Raw genomic sequence first — 20,677 nt, 5'->3', positions numbered from 1 at the left:
AATGATCTAAAGTAGATTTTATATTATACAAATGTACTGGGGAAGTTAGTGGTAACCGGTGAATAAACTGTATAAGTCGGTCGGTTAGCATTCCGGTTAACCCTCAAGTGGTGGGACGAGGGAGTAGTTCTCGTATTCACCACCACTACTCACGACTAATAGAAAAGCTTTTGCGTGTGTATTGGTCTTGTCTCCATCGCTCTAATGTTTCAGACATAAAAAAGGTATATTGGAGAAAAACAATATCCGACGAGCCATTCGGTGTTTCTCACGAGATCCTTCGATCGATCTGTTTAGGGTTTTTTTATTTTATTTATAAAGTCGTCTTCTTTTGGTTCATGAGTCTCTGTATCTAGTTTTCACAGTTTAGCTCGAGTGATGAAACAAATCTCCGTGTCAGAGGTAAATTCAGATACATATGCTAGGTTTTTTTTCTTCTTCTTTTTTTGTTCTTACCGATTGGTATGATTTTGGGTTCGTTTTATTTCCAATCTGCAGCTGTTTGATCCGGTGGCTGGTTGGATATTACGGCGTTTTTAACTCTGGTATGGCTTTGTGGTTCGTTTGGTTCTGAGTTTCGAAATTTTTTTATTTTTTTTTCCTTGGTCACTTTTTATCGGAATCTGAGATTATTTATTTTCTGGTTACAGTTGGCTTGGATAGAGTAAGAACGACGACGACATCACCCTTGATTTAACTGGTATTTTCTCCTTTAAGCCTATGTTGTGATTTTTGAATAACGTCCTGTAATTTTTCTGTTTCGTTTTCTTAGTAGCCTTTGGTCTGTGGTTTACGTTCTTAATCTGCTCCCAATAGCCTAGTCTCAAGATCTAAAAAACTAGTTGAGCACGAAACTGCATAATCTTCTTGAGTATCCAGATTCATTGAGGAAATTCTTGTTATTTTGATGCTTGCAGTGTTTCTGGTTATTTTGCTATTCGGTATCTGAAGCTAAGTATCTACTTTTCCGTTGTTGTTTATGTTGATATGTATTATTATTTGGCATTTCAGTTTTTGAATTTTCAACAATGTCTGAACTGAAAGAGCGCCTGCTTCCTCCAAGACCTGCTTCAGCTATGAACCTCAGAGATACTGCTGTGTCTCGCCCTTCTGCTTCTGGAAGAGCCCCCCTTCTCGGAGTTGATGTCTTGGGTCTGAAGAAGCGTGGACAAGGCCTACGCTCTTGGATTCGTGTTGATACTTCTGGCAATACTCAGGTCATGGAGGTCGACAAGTTCACTATGATGCGCAGATGTGACTTACCTGCCCGTGATTTGAGGCTGCTTGATCCCTTATTTGTGTATCCCTCAACTATCCTTGGCCGAGAAAAGGCTATTGTCGTCAACTTAGAGCAAATTCGTTGTATTATCACTGCAGATGAAGTTCTGCTCCTGAATTCTCTTGACAACTACGTTCTGCGGTATGTTGTTGAGTTGCAGCAGAGACTAAAGACTAGTGCTGTAGGTGAGATGTGGCAGCAGGAGAATTCACAGTTGAGTAGGAGGAGGAGCAGGAGTTTTGACAATGCTTTTGAGAATTCATCCCCTGATTATTTACCTTTCGAGTTTAGAGCTCTTGAAATAGCCCTTGAAGCTGCTTGTACCTTTCTCGATTCCCAGGTTAGTAACAGAGTTTAGCTTAGATTTTGTTTCTCTCTTAGAAAAAAAAACAGACTGATGCTGGGATTGATTTTGACCTCTACACACTAAGTTGATTAGATTTGATCTTTCTTTGAATAGGCTTCAGAGTTGGAGATTGAGGCATACCCATTATTAGATGAGCTTACCTCAAAGATCAGTACACTAAACTTGGAGCGTGTACGTAGATTAAAGAGCAGGCTTGTAGCACTGACAAGAAGAGTTCAGAAAGTTCGGGATGAGATCGAGCAGCTAATGGATGATGATGGAGATATGGCAGAAATGTATCTAACAGAGAAGAAGAAGAGAATGGAAGGATCTTTGTACGGTGACCAATCCGTATTGGGTTACAGGTCAAATGATGGTCTGTCTGTTTCTGCACCAGTCTCTCCTGTTTCTTCTCCACCTGATTCCCGAAGACTTGATAAAAGCTTGAGCATTGCGAGGAGCCGGCATGACAGTTCAAGGAGTTCAGAAGGCGTCCAGGAGAACATAGAAGAACTAGAGATGTTGCTGGAAGCTTACTTTGTCGTCATTGATAGCACTCTCAACAAGTTGACATCGGTACTTTAATGCCTCCTCTCTTTTTCACTTTCCGTCTTTCTTTGTTATGAAGCTTTAATAATCAGTATCAAACTCTTTACTTGACAGTTAAAGGAGTATATTGATGACACTGAAGATTTCATTAACATTCAACTGGTAATACCTCAACATACAGTATAAAAACTTTTCCATGTTCCACATCTAGTTTGAGAAACCATAAGAGCCTGCTGAAAAAGTATTCAATTTGTGCAGGATAATGTGCGGAATCAGCTGATCCAATTTGAGTTGCTCCTGACGACTGCAACATTTGTTGTGGCCATATTTGGGGTGGTTGCTGGGATCTTTGGGATGAACTTTGAGATAGACTTCTTCAACCAGCCAGGTGCATTCAGATGGGTACTCATAATAACTGGAGTATGTGGCTTTGTTATTTTTTCTGCATTCGTCTGGTTCTTCAAGTATAGAAGACTGATGCCTCTATAAAGAGAGTGAGAGAGAGAGAGAGAGAGAGAGAGAGAGACATGAAGGTGCCACCCAGAAAGTAGACATAAAGCTTCTATTTGTTATGTTGGTCACAAATTAACGATTTGTTTCCTTTTCACGATGGAATTATTCAGCAATTTTTAATCATAGATGTTGTGAATCCAAATGTGATACAATCTTTGATCTTCTTATTAGAATCCAAATGTGATAACCAAACATGGTACCTCAAACATTCATGAAAATGAGAATGGCTTGGTATCTAAACCACAAAACCTCAAGACTTTGACTGAGTTCTTAACTTGTGTAGAATTGTGACTCGACCCTTAAGACAGACTACTTGTTAGATGAAGGAGACGAAGAAAGACGTGCTTTTCGAGCTTTATCAGCCTTGTCCATGTAATCTTGGTGAGACTGATGCTTTGACCCTGAAAGAAACCAAAGAAGCTCAAGCATTTAGTATATACAGAGTAAACCAATGTGATCCATTTTCAGAAATACTGAGAAATCCATTTTTTTCAGTTTATCCAGGTATCACATAATATTTCTCAATTTGCAACAAGTAAAATCAGAAGAGTAAGTGAATTTAGGCTAGCAGCCAAGCCTATATGATTTATATATCATCTTCTTCCGAACCCAGAATCTATAAGAACTGATTCGACTTCATATATACAAATGAAATGATTAAACGATGAGAAAGAGAGATAGAGATGGGACCTTGAGTCATCAAATACCAAGGAACTCCGAAGATGAGAGTGACGATTCCGATCCCTACCATGACGTGCTTCTTCTCACCGCTGTAAACGTAATGTTCCATTTTCGCTCTGAATCCTCCGCCTCCGCCCATACTCGCCGCACCGCCGTTGGTCTTCGTCTCATTTCCCATTTCAGATCTCTTCTCTCTAATTACTTTTTCCTTCCGTCCGGTCCACAGGGTTTATCAATCACATAATTAAAGTCAAAGTACACCTGTTGGGCTGTAGAAGGTCTTTAGTAACATATATATATGGGCCTTAAATTAAGGCCCCAACAACAAACTTTCTCTTTCTCATAATGACATTTCGAACCCCTTATTTTGTTATATATTAGTGTAAAACCGTTATAACTTTATTCGATTACAATTTCAGCCAAAATTACAAGGGAGCTATAATAACTCTTGGCGCCTCGTCAAAAATACGCGGTAAATACGCTCCTCATCAAAACATGGTGAGTATGTAGGTAATGATTAATCAACCAACTTCACATTTGTTACGAGTCACTCTTTTAATCTTTTGATGATCTCTTTAATCGGCTCTCTCGAGATCTGTGGTGATATTATCTAGCTAGGCTAAGCGTATGATTGTTTCTCAGAACAAAAAATGTACAAATCACAATACATAAGCGGCCAGAGAGAAAAATTCGTTAGGTAATTTTCCAATGCTATTTTTCTTTGTTTTCGTTAGATCTATGAATATGACGTACGTTTTTAACATTGAATTCACAGGTTAGATGATATAGATTCAACTTCTTCTCCTGCGACTGGAATGATGATGAAGACGAATTGTTTAGGATTTAACCTAAAGAATCGAGGAGGAGAAAAGAAGAAAGTATCCAAATCTTTCAGGGAAGGAGTCAAAAAAATCGGATCGGAAGGTCTAATAACCATCGGTAAATCCGTAACGAGAGCGGTTTTTCCAGAAGATTTGAGGATAACAGAGAAGAAAATATTCGACCCACAAGACAAGACACTTCTCATATGGAACAGATTGTTCGTCATTTCTTGTATTCTAGCTGTCTCGGTTGACCCATTGTTCTTCTATCTTCCCGTTGTCGATAATTCCGGAAGCAGCTGTATAGGGATTGACACGAAACTAGCTGTTGCAACCACGACTCTTAGAACCATCGTTGACGTTTTCTACTTGACTCGAATGGCTCTTCAGTTTCGTACAGCTTATATAGCTCCTTCTTCTCGTGTCTTTGGTCGTGGTGAGCTTGTGATTGATCCTGCAAAGATCGCTGAACGCTACTTAACCCGTTATTTCATCGTTGATTTCCTTGCTGTGTTTCCTTTACCTCAGGTAAAACAGAGTTTACCAAAAAAATATAATCTGATGGTTACTTGTGTTTTCTTAGGATTGGTTATAATGTTTTGCGTGGATATTACAGATTGCGGTGTGGAAGTTTCTTCACGGGTCGAAGGGATCAGATGTGTTACCCACGAAAACAGCACTATTGAACATTGTGATCGTGCAATATATTCCGAGATTCGTTAGGTTTATACCGTTAACATCAGAACTGAAGAAAACTGCAGGAGCTTTTGCTGAAGGAGCTTGGGCTGGTGCTGCTTATTATCTCCTCTGGTATATGCTTGCAAGCCACGTAAGTCTCTTTCTCTCTATATATGTATGACTGCATGACTCTTCTTCATTAAGTTTTGAGACATTTATTTATGCTTGTGTCATTTCTTATTGATACACTACCTTTGTTTTTGCAGATTACTGGAGCGTTTTGGTACATGTTGTCAGTGGAACGTAACGATACTTGTTGGAGATTTGCTTGTAAAGTCCAGCCAGATCCGCGACTCTGTGTTCAAATTCTGTATTGTGGGAGTAAATTTGTGAGCAGTCGTGAAAATGAATGGATCAAAACTGTCCCTGAGCTTCTCAAAAGCAATTGTTCTGCTAAACAAGATGATTCAAAGTTTAACTATGGGATATACGGTCAAGCTATATCTTCAGGCATTGTATCATCAACATCGTTTTTCTCCAAGTTCTGTTATTGTCTTTGGTGGGGTCTTCAAAATCTCAGGTAAGGTGCTGAAAACGATCAATCAACCGTTAGCTTAGGCAGTAATTTTGATATATTTGGTATCTTCTTGAACAGCACGTTAGGTCAAGGGCTGCAAACTAGTACATTTCCCGGAGAGGTTTTGTTTTCTATTGCGATTGCAATAGCTGGGCTTCTTCTTTTCGCGCTTCTAATCGGGAATATGCAGACTTATCTTCAGTCACTTACTGTTCGTCTCGAGGAAATGAGGATCAAAAGACGTGACTCCGAACAGTGGATGCATCACAGGTCACTTCCACAAAATCTGAGGGAAAGAGTCAGACGCTATGATCAATACAAATGGTTAGAGACAAGAGGTGTCGACGAAGAAAACATAGTCCAGAGTTTACCCAAGGATCTCAGGAGAGACATCAAACGCCATCTCTGTCTGAATTTAGTTAGAAGGGTAAGGTTTTTAGAATCAGAATGCTAAGCCTAAAATTGCTTAAGATACTAACTAACTAATTAATTCTGTGTTCTGTTTCTGCAGGTTCCTCTGTTTGCTAATATGGATGAAAGATTACTTGACGCGATCTGTGAGAGATTAAAGCCGACTTTATACACAGAAAGCACATACATTGTGCGTGAAGGAGACCCGGTTAACGAAATGATGTTCATAATCCGAGGTCGGTTAGAGAGTGTAACAACAGATGGAGGAAGAAGTGGTTTCTTCAATAGAGGGTTATTGAAAGAAGGAGACTTTTGTGGTGAAGAGCTGCTGACATGGGCACTTGACCCTAAAGCAGGCTCCAACTTACCTTCTTCCACAAGAACTGTGAAGGCTCTGACTGAAGTAGAGGCTTTCGCTCTTGAAGCTGAAGAGCTGAAGTTTGTAGCTAGTCAGTTTAGGAGACTCCATAGTCGACAGGTTCAACAAACGTTTAGGTTTTATTCGCAGCAATGGAGAACTTGGGCTTCTTGCTTCATCCAAGCTGCTTGGCGTCGTTATTCTAGAAGGAAAATCGCTGAATTGAGACGCATTGAAGAAGAAGGAGAAGAAATGGGTTATGAAGATGACTATGATGAAGAAAGCGACAAAAGGCCTATGGTCATCACTAGAACTGAGTCTTCTTCTAGGCTACGTTCAACTATCTTGGCATCAAGATTTGCTGCTAATGCATTGAAAGGGCACAGACTAAGGAGCTCAGAGAGTTCAACGAACTTGCTGAGTCTACAAAAGCCTCCGGAACCTGATTTTGGTGCCGAGTAATCCAATACTTGTGCAGAGAGGTCAACGTCAGAACAGAGACAATATAATTGATTTATACACATAAATGCTATATAAATAACTTGTTTCAGAAACTGTAAGATTATTTACACGAGAGCCAATGATCCTTCAAAGACTTGCATTGCATTTTTAACAGTTCCTATGTCGATATCTGCTAGCTTTCCGGTCTTCGAAGAAACAATTACACAGCTGTTCTTCTCTTCTGCGTATGGTACAAAGAGCTTTGCTTTCTCTTCTGAAGAGAACAACCCAATACTGGAAGAAAAAGAAGCGCACACACTTGTCAATTCTTGAAAACGTTGATCACTCAATTTTATCTTAATTTAGATAGTTTCACCTGGGTTTGTCTCGTGCATTAGCTAGTTGGATCGCAGCTGTGTTTGTAGCAATAACTCCAGCAGAGTCGTTTATCAGAGCAGCCAACTAAGTAACATCAAGAAAAAGAATAGTAAGATCAGTCTGTTCAACTTAATTCATAATAAATACAGACAAATCTGCATGCATACCTGTCCTGGTGTTGTGATGAACACCATAGACGTATCATCACCCACAAAATCTTCAACGTTTTCTCTCTCTTTCTCATGTGGAATCACAAAGACCGGCTTGAATCCCCTGGCAAGTTTTCAGAATCATACCTCAGAGAAAATTTCAATCTTACATTTTGAGGGTGTATAGTTAGTTACCTACCTTATACCCTTAATAATCTTAGCCCATTTTTCAAGTGAAAGTAAACTATCACTATCTCCTTTTGATTGCATTGATGCCTTTGAATCTGACTCAATCCCATGAATTACTATAAACTTCCCTGTCGCTGCTCCGGCGTTCCTATACTTCTCAGCCACGACCTCTTTCAGTCTCCGCGAAATCGATACCCTGAGTGGCAGCACAGGAGTCCTTGGAACACTCCTAAAAGGTCTTCCTAACCAATCTTCCATCTGATCATACCTGAAACCATCAATAGTCAGTTTAGACTGTTGAAAGAAAATATGCAATTACGTTGGTTTCAAGGAACTCACATGCTATAACCTAATTCTGAAAGGTTGGTATTCTCTGCTGTAAAAGTTTCAGACAGCATTAGACCAGCTCCAGCAGAGTTAACATTCGGGTAAATATAACTAACTCTGTCTCGAGCCGTAGTCATGAACAAGAACGCTGCGTGGCCTAACCCTGCGAGCTTCGTGGACAGAATCATGTCATAGTACCTTCCCTGAAACATGACTTCAAGAAAAGTTAATTAACTAGTCTGATAACGGAAAAGATAAAACAAAGGTTGGAAAAATTGTAAAGTTACAAACTTTGAGAATTCCGATCATGTCTGTGTATTCAGCTGGTTCAGGCCAATGATCATCTGGATCATACACATTTGCCCATCTCACGTTTTTGTTTAACTCGTATGTTTGTTTTCCCCTGTCAGTCGTTAGGACATCGACCTGAACACCAGGATACCTTACAAAAACAACATGAAACGTACGGACAATGCTCTGCATTACAACTTAAGGCTTCGAAAAGGTCAAATTGGAGAAAGAGTTAGTTCACTGTTACCTGTCTTTGATTAGCTGAATAGTCGGGAAAAAGAGTAAATTCTCGTAAACGCCACCGGAGATAACGCAGCAACATCGTCGAACATCTCCCCTGATTTTCAACGGCAAAGAAGCGAGCTCGACGGTGTAACCCTTGGGAAACTTCAAGAAACCATAAGGGTTATCAGGATTATCCGGTGGTCGTGGATCCTCGTCTTGCTTGCCGTCGACGAATAAGGACCCGTATTCGTTGTCCGGGTCTTCACCGCTGTCAAACGGGTCGAGCCATTCGTTCTTCTTCTTCTTGAGATTGACGGAGACATCGGAGGATCTCGAAGTAGGCCGAGTTTGAAAGTTGAGGAAGACGAGTGGTTTGGTGGTGGTGGGAAACGGCGGCGTATTGAAGAATGGTGAAATGGGTTTGGGTAATAGAGGAAGTGAAGAAGCCATAACAGAGAGAGAGAGAGAGAGGTCTTTTGAGCCAACGAAAGAAAAAAGTTTGGATTTTTAAATGTTTGTGAAAGAAAAGAGTTGTCTTTTAGAAACTTCGGATAAGTGGGTCCCTTTTGTGGCTATTTCCCGACCGTAGAAGAAGAAAATTGTCATTTTAATATATTTTTTGGTTATGGCAGATTTGAAAAATAAATTATTCTCTGTTTGATTAATTAAAACTTTTGTCTTGACATGGGTTGATTGATAATACGCACGAGCAAGACATTCCTAATTGCAGAAGCATTAATTAAATGATTATGCAAGTAACTTTACAGTAAGCACTAGTAATAAGCAATCAAGCCAATCTCAGATTAAATACATTTTTAATTTGTCGGGTCGAGCAATAAGTACCCGTTTCAATGTCGGGTCGAGGAACAAAAGATCAGAAAAAGGCGGAAGAACCAAATGTGACGTGGTAAGCTGTGACTGGTGAACGACCTTTTCTTCTCGTCTCTCTCCTCTCTCTTTCGATTTGATTCGTTTCGTCCTCGATCAGAAAAGCTTTCTGGGTTTTTTCTTTCCTGAAGTCAAAAGGGTTTTTTTTTTTTCTTTCTTTCTCCACTGTTCCTAGATATTATTTTGTGTGTGTGTGTGTTCCTTTAGTTTCTTCTCATTGTTTCTAATTATACTTTTCTCGTGAACACAGCAAGTAACTTGGCTATGTTTTGCTAGAAGATTCCTAAAAATGAGTTATTTAGCGGTGACCAAAAAAAGTTTCATTTGGGTGCTAATGTAGCTATAAAGTCTAGGGCTTTCGATATATAATCTCTTGAAATTGGTTCCGAGACTGTTTAAATAGCAATTTTGATTCTACTTGTGATATCTCCAGTGTTAGATCTGTGAAATCGAAAAGCTTTTTTTTTGTTTTTTGTGAGAGTCGGGTCAATGTCGGTTCCTCCTCGATTCCGGTCAGTGGATTCCGGTGAACGAGAATTCCGATCGGTTCTTGGTCCAACCGGAAACAAGCTGCAGAGGAAACCACCGGGGATGAAACTGGAGAAGCCGATGATGGAGAAGTCCATCATCGAGTCAAAAGATGAGAAAACGAAGAAACCAACTACTCCTGCTTCGCCAAGGACGACTCTGAAGCAATGCTCGTCTCTTTGCTCGTCGATTCTGAGAAAGAACAGTGCCTCGATGACTGCTTCGTATTCCTCTGATGCTTCGTCTTCGTGCGAGTCATCGCCTTTGAGTGTGGCGTCTTCTTCGAGCTGTAAGAAGGTTGTGAGACGAAGCGGGTCTGTCTCTTCTGCCAGGAAGCCGAGTGTTGGCAAGGAAGAGGAGAAAGGTGCTGGTGATTGCTTCACTGATGGCCGTAAAAGGTGTGCTTGGATCACACCTAAAGCTGGTAAGAGTCATATTTTCACCTATCAATCTCACCGATTTCAAAATGCAAGAGTTTTGACTTTACATGTAGAAACGAGCAAGAATGTTAATGTTACATTGAGTTTTGATCTGATACGATGAAGTTATCTGGTTGAATCAATGAGACTGAGACAAGGAGCTAGTGATTATTATTTTGATACAATTATCGTCTTCTGTATGAGGATAGTGAAGTAACTCAATGGTCAACAAAATGCTTGCATTGCTCTGTACTTTGTTCAGTGAGCATGTTGTAGGTAATTTGTTACGTTACATAACTTATGTAGTAGCTTCTTCTGAAGTTCTCTTATAGATATTTTAACTTCTCACTGTTCAAGATGATTAGCTACTATGGAAACCTGATTAGATCCTGTGATATTGGTGTAAACCGAGCAGGGTTTCTGGATCTTCTGTGCTTATGAGCTGAAAGTTTCCAGGCTAAGAGGCGCTTAGTATGCTTTGTTGCTCTCTTATATCCCATATCTTTCTCTGCTGTAATCGACTAATAATATTGTGTTTTTCATTCTTATAAAGACCCGTGCTATGTTGCTTTCCACGACGAAGAATGGGGAGTTCCTGTACATGACGACAAGTATGTGACATCCTCAATTATTTTCCTTTTATTTAGAGGTGCTCTCTGTAATTATAAGAGTCTCTTACCACTTGGTTTAATTTTGTAGGAAGCTTTTCGAGTTATTATGCCTCTCCGGTGCTCTAGCCGAACTCTCCTGGACCGACATTCTCTCCAGAAGACAATTACTCAGGTAACCATACCAAGTTCTTTGTAATCCGAATTTGAACTTCTGATGCCAAGCTAGTAGTAGCTCTGATCTCTCAGATTGCTTAATTTGCTTCTTATTTGAAACAGGGAAATTTTCATGGACTTCGATCCAGTAGCTGTATCTGAGTTGAGTGACAAAAAGTTAACTGCGCCTGGCAGCACTGCTACCATTTCCTTACTATCAGAGGTCAAGATACGGTCAATCCTCGATAACTCACGTCATGTGCGCAAGGTAACATTAGTTATACTCGTATTTACTGATCTACATTACTGAAAAATTACATCTCTTAAAAATGTAACAATCTCTATGGCTGTTAATTCTGAACTTAATCCAGATTATAGCAGAATACGGATCCTTTAGGAAGTACATGTGGAACTTTGTAAACAACAAGCCTACACAGAGCCAATTCAGGTATCAACGCCAAGTTCCTGTGAAGACATCGAAAGCTGAATTTATAAGCAAAGATCTTGTACGCAGAGGCTTTCGCAGTGTAAGTCCAACGGTTATATACTCCTTCATGCAAGCAGCTGGGCTCACAAACGACCATCTCATAGGGTGCTTTAGATACCAAGATTGTTGCGTAGAGGCAGAGACGATAACAACCAAGGCCAAGAAGAAGAATGAGCGCGAGTGACATAGAAGAGCAATTTCTGAAAACAAGCTAATTAACGTATTTGAGTACCATGTTGTTGTTTTTTTCTGCTTTGCTTTGGAAAGATTTATTGACACAACTGAGATTTTGTTACCGTGAAGTGTTTTTCTTTTGCGTTGTATAGATGTTTGTTTTGGTTATCGGTTTATGCATAGTAGGATGCTGCATTGAATCCTTAGACCGGACTGTGAATCGATTACGTGCTACAAGACGTTTTTTGAACTCTTTATTTAACCAAATGATTTACATATATAATAGACATATAGTCCAATTGGTCTGAACTATAGACAAGGAGAAACTGTATTCGTCAAGTTACCTCATCTTATCTTGACCTATATAATACATAGCTAAGTGTAGAGTGCTTAATTAAAAAAAAAAAAAAAGTAATTTTGATCTTTGATTGAGTTTAGAGAAAAACTTAGTTGTTAAAAAAGAAAGAAGAAAACATTCGGGATGGATAAGAGCCGTGCATTGTGGAGGTCGAATTCATATTTGGCATATTCCTGTATTTGCTCTCTTGAGCTTTTCTGACATCTATAATCGAAATCAATGGTTTTTCTTCGTGTGTTACATAGCCTAGCCTATCTATACTAGGCATATTAGTCAATTATTACATTTGTTTTTTGGCTTTCATTCCGTGGATCAGCAATTCAACAACATACAGTACAAGAAACGATCCATCGATTTGTTGAAACTCAAGTCTTATTTCCTTAAAAAAAAACGATAAATTGAAGAAAGAGCCTATGGTGGTAGTAGGCAACCCATCTTAGTCGGTCAGTGACATGAAAAAGTCTCAAGTAATTTTTTTTTGTGGATCAACAACATGCAGCCAAGTACAAAATTACAATCATCTCTTTCCATTATTTCCTTAAAAACTCGATATATTTTGATCGAAAGAGCTAATCACAGACTACAGAAGTAGGTGTCAATCTTGAATTTTGATATGTCAACAAGATTATAAATTTACGTGTCGATTTACAAATAGAGACAAGTATGTATAGTAGTAGAGTGTTGACGTGTGTTGACCGTCGAATCTTAATTCTTAACCAAAATAAAGAAAAGTGGGAAAGATGGATGGTGATGTATCCCACTTTTGCATATATCATAACCACGCCCCTACTTCCTTGTGGGACTCCCAATCTTTCTATCTTTTTCTTTTTTTTACCGTTTACGTTGGCCACTTGACCCCATTTTTTCAGAAATCTCTTCTTCTTCTTCTTCTTCTTCTTCGTCTTTATGTTTGTTTTGGATACAATACTACTTATTACTAGTTGTACTTTGGTAGGGAACTTTTCTATTACTGTTTGGCTTATTGCTATTTATTATTACTAGTTTCTTAAGCTGATTTGAAGAAAATGTAAGTTTCATTTACTGTTAGTTTTACAAATATTAATCTCAATCACCTTTTCCTACTTGTCTATTTTAACAAATTGAATAAATAAAATAATATTTTAAAGAGTTTCTAGTTCATAATTTTTAATTTATTGTGGTGATCAGATGGAATTCTGGTAATTTATTGGTAAATAATCTTGTTTTTCTTTTCTCATTACATTTTCGAAAAATCATCACATGTATGTAAGATTGCCTAGGAATTAAATATTGTTATTTATTATAATTCCTTTCCCATTACATTTTCGAAAAATCAACATAATTTTGGTAAATAATATTGTTTTTCTTTTCTCCTTACATTTTCGAAAAATCAACACATGTATGTAAGATTGGCTAGGAATTAAATATTATTATTTATTATAATTCTTTTCCCAATATAATAGCTTTGAAATTTTATTTATTGAAAAAGGAAACATGACCAAAAAAAAAGAAAAAAAAAACATATATTTTTTTAATTTACTGAGAATTCATTACCAAAACTAATAAAAGGGAAGAAATATTTACCAAAAAAAAAAAAAAAGGGAAGAAATTTCAATGAGATTCTTACCTCTCACATTTGACCCAGACACGTGCATATATATCTCTCTGCATATATCTTTTGATCTTGCTTCATAGAGAGAGACTAACGAGTGAGTGAGAGTGAGAGAGAGAGAGAGAGAGAGAGAGAGAGAGAGAGAGAGAGAGAGAGAGAGAGAGAGAGAGAGAGAGAGAGAGAGAGAGGAGAAACGTAACAGATAGAGAGAGAGAGAGAGAGAGAAGAGATGGCGGCTGCAACAGCAGGTGGCAGTGGCAGCAACGGAAGTTCTCCTCTCATCAAAAACTCTGATGCTGATCAGATTCTTGTCCCTGAGGTTTCTCTTTCTTTCCTTTTGGCCTCCCTCACTTTTTATTTTTTTGTTTTTGTTTCTGATATGTCTCTCTACATTTTACTCTCCTACTCTTGTATCATAATTGGTGTCTATCATTTATTTTGATAAAGATTTTATCGACTTCAAAGTGTTCGTTTAAGGATGCAGTGACTTGTGGTTTTAATGCTAATAAGTGTCTCTATACTATTATTATACATGCAGAAGAAGAGCTGGAAAAACTTCTTCTCATACTTAGGCCCTGGGTTTCTTGTCTCAATTGCTTACATTGATCCTGGAAACTGTAAGGATTAACCTTTATTTTATATATAGATAATATGCATAAATTACACACAAACTATGCATTATTTGTTGTTGTTGTTGTTGTTACAGTTGAGACTGATCTCCAAGCAGGAGCTCAGTACAAGTACGAGGTGCGTTACACAATCTGTTGGTTTAGCCTTTACGTTCTTCACTTCTTCTTGTTTGTTGATTTTGATTTATCGTTTTCTTGGTCACGTTGAGCTAGTTACTCTGGATCATATTGGTGGCGTCTTGTGCAGCTTTGGTGATTCAGTCTCTTGCTGCAAATCTTGGTGTCGTCACAGGTTTAAATTAATCCAAAATACCGAACAAAGTCTTTCTTCTGTTCTAGTCTTTACATACATCAATAAATGGTGATTTCAGGAAAGCACTTAGCAGAGCATTGCAGAGCTGAATACCCCAAAGTTCCAAACTTTATGTTATGGGTAGTAGCTGAAATTGCTGTTGTCGCTTGTGACATTCCAGAAGGCATGAGTTTTCTTCTTTTGTTGCAGTGATGATGTTGATGGGAGTATTCTCATTCTGTTAGTCTGTGAAGCAAATGCTGTCTAATGCAATCAATCATTGTTTTTTTCTTTGTATACAGTAATTGGAACAGCATTTGCTTTAAACATTCTTTTCAATATCCCGGTTTGGATTGGTGTACTTCTCACAGGACTTAGTACATTGATTCTTCTTGCACTTCAACGATATGGGGTATCAACTCTTACCTCTGTTAAGGTTTTTATTCTTATCTGTTTCCTGTGGCTTTCTTCAAGTCTTTAAATTTGTATTCTGGTTGTTTTTTTTATGTCCTTACAGATTAGGAAGCTAGAGTTCTTGATCGCGTTCCTTGTGTTAACCATTGCTCTGTGCTTCTTTGTTGAGCTTCATTACTCAAAGCCTGACCCAAAAGAAGTCCTCTATGGTCTCTTTGTTCCTCAGTTAAAGGGTAATGGCGCAACTGGTTTAGCAATATCTCTCCTCGGTGCCATGGTTATGCCGTAAGCAACTCTCTTTCTCTCTTTCCCTCACCCAAATTACGAAAATTCTCATCTGTTTTTGCTTCACAGGCACAATCTCTTTCTCCACTCAGCTTTAGTCCTTTCAAGAAAGATCCCTCGTTCAGTAACCGGCATCAAGGTAACTAATAATCTATCATACATGCACTCTCATGGACGTTATGAGTCTGTCTAAGTTGCTCATTTTCATAATCTCGTTTACAGGAAGCTTGTCGGTATTACTTGATCGAAAGCGGATTAGCACTTGGCATGGCATTTCTCATAAACGTCTCTGTGATATCAGTGAGTGGTGCAGTTTGTAATGCCTCAGATTTGAGTCCAGAAGATCGAGCCAGTTGCGAAGATTTGGATCTAAACAAAGCTTCATTTCTGCTAAGGGTAAATGCATGAATCCTATTAGGTTTTGGTTTCAATTTATAGCACAACTTTTCACAAGATTATAGATATTTAGACTTTTCTTGCTTTCTTCTTCTGGTCTCACAGAACGTTGTGGGTAAATGGAGCTCAAAGCTATTTGCCATTGCGTTGCTTGCTTCCGGTCAGAGTTCAACAATAACCGGAACATATGCTGGACAGTACGTTATGCAGGTGTGATCAAGAACCCCAGATAAAGGCTTCCAAAGTCCTAACTTGTGTCTAAAACTTGTTCATGTTCTTCTTTGCCACAGGGGTTTCTTGATTTAAAACTAAAGCCATGGCTCAGAAACTTCTTAACAAGATGCTTAGCTATAATCCCAAGTTTGATAGTTGCCCTCATTGGTGGCTCAGCTGGAGCAGGGCAGCTAATCATCATTGCCTCGGTATAACCCTCTCTCAGTAACTCAAATCCAATCCCTGAATCATGTATACATTCTTAACAGTAATCATCTTACTATCTGTTTGCAGATGATCTTATCCTTTGAACTCCCATTTGCTTTAGTCCCACTTCTCAAATTCACAAGCAGCAGAACCAAAATGGGCTCACACGCCAATTCACTTCTGGTAATAATCACCTTCACTTCTCTGCTCGTTATATATACCTAATTAACATTTGATGGAAGGAAAGAAATCTAACTAAACCTGTGGGAATTTTGTAGATTTCATCTGTGACTTGGATCATTGGTGGACTTATTATGGGTATAAACATATACTATCTAGTAAGTAGCTTCATCAAGCTGCTTCTCCATGGTCACATGAAGCTTGTAGCCAATGTCTTCATAGGAATTCTTGGATTCTTAGGCATTGCTATTTACTTAGCTGCCATTGGTTACCTTGTTCTCCGCAAAAACAGAGAGTCCTCCATAAAAGACCTCCCTTCTGGTAACTCTCAGACCGCAGAAACACTTCCAAGAGAAGACATTGTGAACATGCGTTTACCTACAGTTACAGGCGACTTGAATTGAAGAGTTATATAATTTAAGATAGAAGATACATTGTTTACTTATTTAGTCTATCGCACTATATTCAAACAATTTACATTTTTTATTTTTAAACTCAAAATTTTCTGTTATGCTGGATTTTGTTTAAAAATTATTAAAATTGCATAATATCAAAGTTAATTAAATCAGTTTGATTCTTCGTCAGAAAATAGTATAATGAAGCTTTAAACCGTTTTGAAATAAGATAAATAATATTCTAATATTTTAGTAATATCCAAATCCGTCTCGTCATACAACTCGTGTATAATACATATTTTTAAAATTAAAAAATTGTAATAATTGCAATTTTTAAGGATTAAATTTGTAAATAACCTATTAAATAAACATAACTTCAAGGGGTCTCGTCATACAACTCGTGTATAATACATATTTTTAAAATTAAAAAATTGTAATAATTGCAAATTTTAAGGATTAAATTTGTAAATAACTTATTAAATAAACATAACTTCAAGGGTAGAACACAAGATATACTTCAAAATTAATAACATAGATATAATTTATATGAAGTTGTTGACTTGATCTATTACAAAGATTAAACATGAAGCCTTGTCTACAAAATCCATCAAACGGTTTGGCTAAAGATCTGCATGTGTCTATAGATTCATCATAACCAGGACAAGACATATTAAAACAGAAGTTTCACACAACCAAAGACAAGAAACAAAGATCTGGTCTTTTTTGTTTTTGTATTTTTCTTTTATAAAGCAAAAGCAATGGCTAAAGATACTATAGGTGGTGAATAAGCTTTTCAAGACCCGATCTTGATGCCGTTTTCGATGGATTCTTGTGATGCTGAAGGGGAAGGAGGAGGAGGAGGAAGATGACCTTTCTCTTGCAAGCTCTTGACAGTGTCGTAGAGGCTTTGCTTGGTGGATGTGAACTCCAAGCCCAAGTCCTTAATCTTTTGGTTAGTGAATTTGTATGGTTTGGCTCTGGGGCTCTTCTCGTCCTTGCACCTGAAAACATATATTATTACACAAATCAACATCGTTGATACTTACCACAATCTTTTATTATTATTTTTTTATATATTTTGGTTAGTTAGCAATAAGTTTATAGTTGAACATTATTCACTCTAAAGCGACTGAATTGTCTAATTAAGGTTAGACAAAGAGCAAAGACTAGCTCCGCTACAACTACCGTTCTTTTCAATTCAACATATGCCATGGTTTGTAAAATGTCCACGTCAGCGGTAGGTGACGAGTGACTTTTTGCCTCGGGGGTTGTTGGGTATACCAACTTTCACCACAAACGATCAAAAAAGGATATTGGGACCAAACTCAGAGCTAGACATCATTGGCTTTATATCAAAGAAAGAGATAGAAAGAATTGATCAAAAGGAGAAAAGTAATGGTCACATGGTAAGCAAATAATGAAAGAATTATATCATATAGGATAAAGCTATGTCGATCAAATTAGCGAAGACAATAAGTGACGTACGTCAAATTGCCTTCATAGTCAGCTTTAAGTATTCAAATGTTTACTGATTAGTGTTGGTGACGACTTATTCTTATTATTATACTAAACATGACACGTGTGTGTATGTAATTTGTATAATACAAAGCCATATAATAGAAATAATAATGTAAGTTACCAAGCATAGTACTTAAGACCAATCCTAGTCTTAATTGCTACACAAAGACCTAACTAACATAGTGATTAGAAGGCAAGGCGTTATTATTTACTCTTTTATTTTCAGGTTTACAGAAGAAAGTGCCAGTGACTCGAGTAAGTCAAAAAGTAGTATATGTATATGAGGTGACTAGGCGTTATTTGTGCATGGGAGCCAAGTGTATGTGTCTATTCGCCATAAAAGCTGATACTAGATTTACAAGGTTCACACATTGAATTGACTTACTTGACTAACTAAAAGCTCTAAATTCTCTAATATGGTTTTCGTTTCTAAATAAAACTAAAACCCTGCATTTGCGAAACGACATTAATTAGTCAGAAAATATTAAAGTGCTCAGAGCAAAGTTCACTTACTTGGTTGGAAGTGGATATTCCGGGAATAACTTAGCCAGGATCTCAACAACTTCACCGCGGTGAAGCGCACTCTCGGCAAGGAGATAACGTCCGGAGGCTGAAGGGGCCTCATAGACCAGAACATGAGCTAGCGCGACATCGCGAACATCCACATAAGCTTGAGTCAAGTTAGCGTAGGTCTTAGCCGAGCCGGTTAGATATTTGAGGACGTGGAAGAGACTGGCGTTAATAGTTGGCTGTAACGGTGGTCCAAGGACCAGAACCGGATTCAACACAACCAAGTCAACACCTTTCTCTTTTGCTGTCTCCCAAGCCGCTTGTTCCGCCACCATCTTACCGTAACAATACCAATTCTACAAATACACAAACAAATTCTCAGTAGACCCAACCTAACATTAAAAAAAATCTATATATATATGTGTGTGTTTTCACAATAAAACCAAAAAGAATTTGAAAGGCTTAATTAGTGAAAAAAAAACAAGAAGGAAAAGATTAAAGAAGAAAGAAGACCTTGGTGTTTTTGCAGAAGTCAAGATCACTCCAACAACTTTCGTCAACGACTGCGTCAGGGTCACGATTCGGGTCCATGTAGACAGCACCAATAGAGGATGTGATGACCACACGCTTAACCTTAGCTTCAGCCGCAGCATTGATTACGAACTTGGCTCCGTTCACCGCCGGCTCCACCATTTGCTCCTGAACATTTATTATTATTATACATTGTTATAGTATTACTTAAACACTACCTCGTTTCACATAACCATCTTTTTCTTCATTTTTGAAGTCTTTCATACAAAAAAATTCATCATTACAAGAAAACGAAGATACTGACTTTCTCGGATTTTTCAACATTGACCATACATACTTAACATACCCACTGAACAATAATGCAAGAAATTTTAACCTTTTCATAATCATCATACAATATATCTTTAAATAGATTTAAATCATTTTCATGATTCGATAACGGCAGGTTCTAGTGAAGAAATGACAAAAGAAATAGTATTAATTATTAAATGAAATCAGCTCCACTACCACAATAGTATTATTTGTTTAATTTTAGTGAAGGTCCTTTTCTTAACTTTTATTCATTTCTCTCTGTAACAGTAAGCCACCGAGAAAGTGCAATATAGAAAAGCCAAAGGAGAGAAGAATACTTACAGGATCGTCGGTGACCGGAGAAGCCGTATGGAAGACACCGTCGCAACCATCAACCGCCGCCTTGAGAGCCTCATAGTCTTGAAGATCTGCTTTGCACAGAATCAGTCTCTCCTTTGCTCCTTCTAGTTCCCTTAAATGTGTATTCTTTGGATCATCTGCAAAGAAAATATATATAAAAAAATCCCCAATTGTCAATAAATACTGACCTTAACAAGTTCTTTAGATTATTACAGTATTATGGTTTATATAAATAATGAGCAAAACGTATATATAAATAATGGACCTGGATTGCGTACGGTTCCTTTGACCGTGTAGCCTCTCTCAAGAAGTGACTTAACTATCCAAGAAGCGATGTATCCACCGGCTCCGGTGACACAAACGGTTTTCCCGGCCGGTGATGTTCCGTCGACTGGCATATTACCCGCCGGTGATCGATAGTAAAAGAGCTAAGGTTGTTGTTGTTGTGGTGTCGAAGAGAGAGGCTCTAAAAGGCTATGAGGATGCGTAGTTACAAATTGTGCTACGTTTCGTTTATATAAATGAACAAAAAGGTAAGTTATCTTTATAATTTTATTTACACATTTGCCAAAAGTTCACCTAACAATGGTAAATAATATGATTTTTTTCTATATATTTTTATATTCATATCTTAGCAAAACTATAACTACAACATAATTATTAAAAGAAATTTTTTTATAGAAAGTGTGGTTGGTGGAAGAAGAAACATCTGGAGCTATACACCTTTTTTTCTTTGTTCTTTTTAATATTATCCTTAGAGAAAACTCCTATTCTTGGACAAAATATTTAATTTATACCTACAATCATTTTACCCTGGGTATTATAACTACAAATATAATTGTTGATAAAGACATACTGATACATTTTTGGATGATGTATGGATGGAAATGAAAGAGAATTATAGGTTTGATATATATATTTTTTTCTTTTGTTATAGATTTATTTTATTGTTACTGTGCTTTTCTCTTTTCTTTATTTTGCGTGTAAATGTCAAGATTATGTTATGTTACTTCTTCGTCGATATGATATGACTA

At 37.7% G+C, this 20,677-nt stretch overlaps 7 protein-coding genes across 8 annotated transcripts; 4 read left to right on the top strand and 3 right to left on the bottom strand.

The window, feature by feature from the left end:
• The first annotated feature begins 126 nt into the window (after window positions 1-126).
• Window positions 127-2,812, top strand: LOC17900245 (magnesium transporter MRS2-1). Its single transcript, XM_006304309.2, has 7 exons — window positions 127-402; window positions 499-545; window positions 651-700; window positions 1,012-1,619; window positions 1,740-2,201; window positions 2,289-2,336; window positions 2,433-2,812. Exons 4-7 carry the CDS (start codon window positions 1,029-1,031, stop codon window positions 2,661-2,663), a joined length of 1,332 nt encoding a protein of 443 aa, XP_006304371.1. The 5' UTR covers window positions 127-402; window positions 499-545; window positions 651-700; window positions 1,012-1,028; the 3' UTR covers window positions 2,664-2,812.
• Window positions 2,813-2,831: 19 nt separating this feature from the next.
• Window positions 2,832-3,585, bottom strand: LOC17898299. Its single transcript, XM_006303413.2, has 2 exons — window positions 3,378-3,585; window positions 2,832-3,088 (listed from the first exon to the last, which is right to left on the bottom strand). Exons 1-2 carry the CDS (start codon window positions 3,544-3,546, stop codon window positions 2,997-2,999), a joined length of 261 nt encoding a protein of 86 aa, XP_006303475.1. The 5' UTR covers window positions 3,547-3,585; the 3' UTR covers window positions 2,832-2,996.
• A 387-nt stretch (window positions 3,586-3,972) lies between these two features.
• LOC17900312 (putative cyclic nucleotide-gated ion channel 7) lies at window positions 3,973-6,789 on the top strand. The gene is made up of 6 exons (XM_006306838.2): window positions 3,973-4,065; window positions 4,144-4,717; window positions 4,806-5,018; window positions 5,134-5,447; window positions 5,523-5,871; window positions 5,956-6,789. Exons 1-6 carry the CDS (start codon window positions 4,019-4,021, stop codon window positions 6,673-6,675), a joined length of 2,217 nt encoding a protein of 738 aa, XP_006306900.2. The 5' UTR covers window positions 3,973-4,018; the 3' UTR covers window positions 6,676-6,789.
• On the bottom strand, window positions 6,693-8,684 carry LOC17898826 (photosynthetic NDH subunit of subcomplex B 1, chloroplastic). The gene is made up of 7 exons (XM_006307386.2): window positions 8,236-8,684; window positions 7,989-8,139; window positions 7,710-7,900; window positions 7,381-7,638; window positions 7,200-7,305; window positions 7,031-7,116; window positions 6,693-6,948 (listed from the first exon to the last, which is right to left on the bottom strand). The coding sequence occupies exons 1-7, from the start codon at window positions 8,661-8,663 to the stop codon at window positions 6,780-6,782; spliced, it is 1,389 nt and encodes a 462-aa protein (XP_006307448.1). The 5' UTR covers window positions 8,664-8,684; the 3' UTR covers window positions 6,693-6,779.
• A 424-nt stretch (window positions 8,685-9,108) lies between these two features.
• Window positions 9,109-11,641, top strand: LOC17898851 (DNA-3-methyladenine glycosylase 1). The gene is made up of 5 exons (XM_006305168.2): window positions 9,109-10,053; window positions 10,602-10,659; window positions 10,748-10,831; window positions 10,936-11,080; window positions 11,184-11,641. The coding sequence occupies exons 1-5, from the start codon at window positions 9,591-9,593 to the stop codon at window positions 11,481-11,483; spliced, it is 1,050 nt and encodes a 349-aa protein (XP_006305230.1). The 5' UTR covers window positions 9,109-9,590; the 3' UTR covers window positions 11,484-11,641.
• A 1,939-nt stretch (window positions 11,642-13,580) lies between these two features.
• Window positions 13,581-16,549, top strand: LOC17898058 (metal transporter Nramp6). Its single transcript, XM_006307184.2, has 13 exons — window positions 13,581-13,741; window positions 13,961-14,039; window positions 14,129-14,169; window positions 14,265-14,343; window positions 14,423-14,527; window positions 14,646-14,755; window positions 14,861-15,042; window positions 15,112-15,181; window positions 15,265-15,438; window positions 15,544-15,648; window positions 15,729-15,860; window positions 15,946-16,041; window positions 16,137-16,549. Exons 1-13 carry the CDS (start codon window positions 13,652-13,654, stop codon window positions 16,440-16,442), a joined length of 1,569 nt encoding a protein of 522 aa, XP_006307246.1. The 5' UTR covers window positions 13,581-13,651; the 3' UTR covers window positions 16,443-16,549.
• A 397-nt stretch (window positions 16,550-16,946) lies between these two features.
• Window positions 16,947-20,131, bottom strand: LOC17897690 (cinnamoyl-CoA reductase 1). 2 transcript variants are annotated; one of them, XM_023789616.1, is made up of 6 exons: window positions 19,909-20,131; window positions 19,626-19,780; window positions 18,975-19,160; window positions 18,465-18,817; window positions 17,326-17,434; window positions 16,947-17,270 (listed from the first exon to the last, which is right to left on the bottom strand). In XM_023789616.1, exons 1-6 carry the CDS (start codon window positions 20,039-20,041, stop codon window positions 17,205-17,207), a joined length of 1,002 nt encoding a protein of 333 aa, XP_023645384.1. In that variant the 5' UTR covers window positions 20,042-20,131; the 3' UTR covers window positions 16,947-17,204. The 2 variants fall into 2 exon arrangements, with proteins under 2 accessions (XP_023645384.1, XP_006305257.1); XM_006305195.2 differs by having other exon boundaries at window positions 16,947-17,434; window positions 19,909-20,129.
• Window positions 20,132-20,677: the final 546 nt, after the last annotated feature.

This window comes from Capsella rubella, unplaced genomic scaffold (assembly GCF_000375325.1).
Source record: "Capsella rubella cultivar Monte Gargano unplaced genomic scaffold, Caprub1_0 scaffold_1, whole genome shotgun sequence".
Taxonomy (NCBI): Eukaryota; Viridiplantae; Streptophyta; class Magnoliopsida; order Brassicales; family Brassicaceae; genus Capsella; species Capsella rubella.
This window is presented reverse-complemented; position numbering and strand designations above follow the sequence as displayed.